This window comes from Vitis vinifera, chromosome 7 (genome assembly GCF_030704535.1).
Source record: "Vitis vinifera cultivar Pinot Noir 40024 chromosome 7, ASM3070453v1".
Lineage (NCBI taxonomy): Eukaryota > Viridiplantae > Streptophyta > Magnoliopsida > Vitales > Vitaceae > Vitis > Vitis vinifera.
Genome location: NC_081811.1, coordinates 15,128,210 through 15,133,161, shown reverse-complemented (window position 1 = coordinate 15,133,161; position 4,952 = coordinate 15,128,210). Strand labels below are relative to the sequence as shown.

At 35.3% G+C, this 4,952-nt stretch overlaps 2 protein-coding genes across 2 annotated transcripts; both read left to right on the top strand.

Annotated features, from left to right (window-relative positions):
* The first annotated feature begins 381 nt into the window (after positions 1–381).
* LOC132254014 (G-type lectin S-receptor-like serine/threonine-protein kinase CES101) lies at positions 382–933 on the top strand. The gene has a single exon (XM_059737703.1). The coding sequence runs from the start codon at positions 382–384 to the stop codon at positions 931–933; it is 552 nt and encodes a 183-aa protein (XP_059593686.1).
* Positions 929–3,359, top strand: LOC104879875 (S-locus-specific glycoprotein BS29-2). The gene is made up of 3 exons (XM_010654280.3): positions 929–2,426; positions 2,648–2,740; positions 2,824–3,359. The coding sequence occupies exons 1-3, from the start codon at positions 1,895–1,897 to the stop codon at positions 2,985–2,987; spliced, it is 789 nt and encodes a 262-aa protein (XP_010652582.2). The 5' UTR covers positions 929–1,894; the 3' UTR covers positions 2,988–3,359.
* The last annotated feature ends 1,593 nt before the right edge of the window (positions 3,360–4,952 follow it).

Below are 4,952 nucleotides of genomic sequence, written 5' to 3'. Positions count from 1 at the left end.
TGTCTTTTATATAAATATTAAATAATTTAAAAATATAAAAATTTCTTACTAATTTTTATTACATTTGACTTTTTTATTATTAACTAAGCATAAAAAAATAAGAAAAAAATATAAAATTATTTTTTTAATATTATTTTTCTTTTCTTAGTGTTTTTGGAACCACACATAGTTTTAGTATAATGCATATATTCTTACATAAATGGTATCTTATTTCATTACTAGTGGGTGGACTTTTGTGGTGACTAGTCAAGTATACTGAATCTTACAATGCCGACCTCGATAAGGTAACCCCCTCACACTTAGAATGCTCAATTTTTAGGAAACTCAAGTAAATCCTAAATCATGTACTCATCCTTTGGTGATTTCTCCTCTTACTTGCGAATGGGTCAGGGGTTCGGTTTTTTCTTCTTTATCTTGTCATGTGTCTGTTTGGGAGGGCCTTGCTTTTGTAGTGCACACACAGACAGCATCAAACCTGGGGAAGGGCTTCAATTCTCGAAGCTACTGGTTTCGGCACAAGGGACTTTCACACTGGGGTTCTTTATCTTGGACACCCGCAGTTATTTAGGAATCTGGTACACAAGTGATGTTAACAACAAGAAAGTTTGGGTTGCTAACAGAGACAACCCTATATCTGGCACCAACGCAAATCTCATGCTGGATGGCAATGGAACATTGATGATCATTCACAGTGGGGGTGATCCAATTGTCTTGAATTCCAATCAAGCATCCAGAAACTCCATAGCTACCTTGCTTGATTCTGGAAATTTTGTTGTGTCAGCGTTAAATTCAGATGGATCTGTGAAGCAGACACTATGGGAAAGTTTCGATGATCCTACAGACACGCTCCTGCCTGGGATGAAACTAGGCATCAACTTGAAAACCGGGAAAAACTGGTCACTTGCTTCGTGGATAAACGAACTGATGGGATAAACGCAAACAATGCACAACCAGATTTTATCCCCTCTTGTGAGAACCTAATAGGAATCAATTTAATAGAGTAACAACAATTCACCCAATGCAACAAGAATATGAATACCAACAATTTTTAGCGTGGAAAACCTTCCCAAATGTGAGAAGTAAAAACCACGGGACCCTTAGGCCACTTAAACCCTCCACTAATATAATCAATGGGTTACACAATTCTCTCTAGATGAAACTAGAGGTTTACATCAGCCATATCTCAAGACAATTAGTCTTGGCAAATACAAAACAACTTGCATAAAACAATGGAGAGATCTCACCAAAACAGAGTCACTGTTCCCGGACACAAATCACCACTGTTCCAAACTCCAAATCCAATCTCCACCGTTCAAAATGAAGATCAATGAGTTAAGAACGTGCTAGCCAAAAATCATCTCGATCAGACCACGGATTAATCTCGATCAAGGCTGAATATCAGAACTGCCCGGGTGAGAAGAAATCAGCAACAAAGACGCACTGTTCACGGACTGAAACAACAACCTTCCGAAACTCCAAATCCGATCTCCACCGTTCAGATTAGAGATCAATGTGTTGAAAATCTCTCCTTCAAATTTCAGGTCGATCGGACCACACACGAAGCGGGATCGGCCGTTTGATGAAATCTGGACAGTAAAGAGAAGAAAAGAAATTAGCGTTTTTCTTCTCTCTAACTTCAAAAAATCAGTGGCTTTGGTCCTTTTTCTCTCCAACTTTCTCTTCTTTTTTCTTCTTACTCTCCTCCTAGGGTTGCAAAGATGAAGAAGAAGAAGAGAAAATGGTTTCTTCTTCCCTTTTATACATTAAGGCCTAAGAAGCCTTATATGTTTGGGCTTTGGGCTTTCCTCCACAAGAAGGAAATAACCCAACCCAACACGAACAAGTGCCTGATCCTGGGACTTTCACTCTAGAATGGAATGACACACAATTGGTAATGAAACGCCGAGGGGACATCTACTGGAGCAGTGGAATTCTGAAAGATCGGAGTTTTGAGTTCATTCAAACTCACCATAACATCTACTATTTCATCAGTGTTTGTAATGACAACGAGATCTACTTCAGCTATTCAGTTCAAGACGGAGCTATTTCAAAGTGGGTATTGAACTGGAGAGGGGGATTTTTTGACACTTACGGAACTCTATTCGTGAAGGAAGACATGTGTGATCGTTATGGCAAATATCCAGGGTGTGCAGTGCAAGAGCCACCCACTTGCAGGACTAGAGACTTCCAATTCATGAAGCAATCGGTTCTCAATTCAGGATATCCATCATTAATGAACATAGATACGAGCTTGGGCCTTAGTGATTGTCAGGCTATATGCAGGAACAATTGTTCTTGTACTGCTTGTAATACTGTATTCACCAATGGAACTGGATGTCAGTTTTGGAGGGATGAATTGCCACGAGCCCAAGTGGGTGATGCAAATCAGGAGGAGCTCTACGTTTTGTCCTCATCAGAAGACATAGGTAAGAGGCTCTATGTATTGCATTCCGAGAAGTAGCCAAAACAAAGTACTTGGTAAATCTCACATCTTCATCGAATTTACAATCCTACAAAAAAAGTCCTACTGTATAATCGTCTACCATTAGAGGACCTATAGCAAAACCATTAAAGACCCTCTCTCTCTCTCTCTCTCTCTCTCTCGTTCTGCTCTAACAATAAAATTTATTAACTTCTACCTATGCAGGGAAGCCTTGGTGGATATGGATTATCATTCTCGTTGTAGTAGTATTTCTGTTCATGTTAGCTGTCTTTTGTTGTTCACAGAGAAACTCCAGAGGTAGTATTTTAACTTTTGTAGATAATAGCAATGCCATTTGTTAATGGGTTGGATAATTGGACTTGTGGCTTCTGGTATAACAGGGAGAGTAAGGAGAGAAGTTCAGTTACATGAAGTTGGGCCTTCTGGTACAACAGGGGATAGAGAGGGGAAGAAAGGTCAGCCACGTGATGTTGTGGTTCCTGGTGGTAAAACAGCGGATAAAAAAAAGAAGAAAGTTACGTTCCTGTTGCGTACAGACGAGTGACGAGAGGCCTGAAATCTCAGATGTTTGCTCCATGCTTAACAGCAAAACTGGGGACCTACCCAACCCAAATCCACCCCCATTTTGCACTTAAGGCGAGCCAGGGAGTTGTTCTGCTCTGCTACTTGAGAGATGGAAGGCGGGTCAAGATGAGATGAGAATTTGATTCCCTCGTTGTAAGCTTTTCTTTATTTACGTTTTGTTAATTTATAATAAGATGACAACTGAACTGAAGCTAGTTTTGTGATCATTTGGAACATATTTGTACCCATGTATTCTGGAGCTCTATTTGCCCTTTTGCTCTCCAAAACATCTTATGATATACGTCTATCTATATCCATCTCAGCCAAAGTAGGCCATATATATGTTCTATAATTCATTATTTGCCATTGAATAGATGATCAAAACACAAGGTGGCAACAGTGTGCATGTGATTTATGTCTTACAGTCAAGAGGAAATCTACTCACAGTAAAATTATTCAAACATTACTTAACATCAACTAAGCAGACTAAAACATAGAAACATGATTTATAACATTTGTCACCCGTCACAGAAAGATAAATGTCTTCATGAGGATGCATAATATAAATAGCTTGAAGGTTGCTTCCCAAACTTTTAATACCAGAGCATGCATCTAAGCAACAAGCAGAAAACATCATCCTAGCCACTCAACAGGCCAGATTATCAATGAAATCTGAAACTGAGAACCTCGTAGGTATAACATCCTTCAACCAGTTATACTAGGACCTCAAAACCCTTTATGCAAATCAAAAGGTTTCAGTTGATTATACATTATTTTCCTAAACTTCAATACATGGGATATTCAAATTATTATTTATGCTAAGGTCTAGTTGTCCATTTTTGGACAGATATGTTCATATACAGAGAGAAAGAAAGGGAAATAAAAACGAAGCCTGTTGAACGTCCTTCCACCCGGTCACCTTATACAAAGAAGAAACTTGGATTCAAACAAGTCTTTTGAGTTACAACTTATACGCAATGATCCAAAGTGATTTTCTGATTTATTTTATTTTATTTTACTAACATTACTATAGAAGGAAAAGTTTTAATTTTACATCCATTCAATCTTACCAAATAAATTTTTATTTTCAAATTTACTAATAATGGAAAAGAATTGATTTAGTATTTATCAACTTTACAATTAATTTGTAAAACAAATTATGTCATTATCAATATGAATTTATAAAAGATTAATGTATCAAATACAAATAAAATGAATAAATAAAATTTCAATTCAGTATTTAATAATTTACAATTAAAATTCAAATTCCTCTCTCATTTTGTAAATTGAACTATAAATGTAGATTGACAAGTTAAAAAATAAAAATAAAAATTAAATAAACAAATAGAAGTAAAATAAAAGTAAAAACAGAAATAAATAAACATATTTGGGCTAAGAGTGAGTGGACCTACTCTCTATCCGAGGAAATATAAATGGGCTTAAAATTGGCTCAAAGTGAATGTTGAAGAATGAATGTGCCTATGATGTCCTTAGTTAGGATAAATTTGGGTTCCATAGAGTATGTTTGCTTCCCCAAAGTTTGGGGGAAAATGCAAGGCCAAAAAAATAAAGAAGAAAAATGAGAGAAAATAAAATAAAATGAAAATAATTTTAAAATTAATAAATTATTTTTATATCTTATTTCAAATTCAATTTATTTATATGTATTTTATATAAAGATTAAATAATTTAAAAATATGGAAATTTCTTACTAATTTTTATTACATTTGACTTTTTTTTTTATTATTAACCAAACATAAAAAAATAAAAAAAATAAAAAATTACATTTTTAATATTATTTTTTTTTCTTAGTGTTTTTTGAACCACACATAGTTTTAGTATAATGCATATATTCTTACATAAACAGTTGTCTTATTTTAAAATTTTTATACGAGGTGTCAATGTAAAAATTTTTAATGGCAATACCTTTTACCAAGTTGAGCTG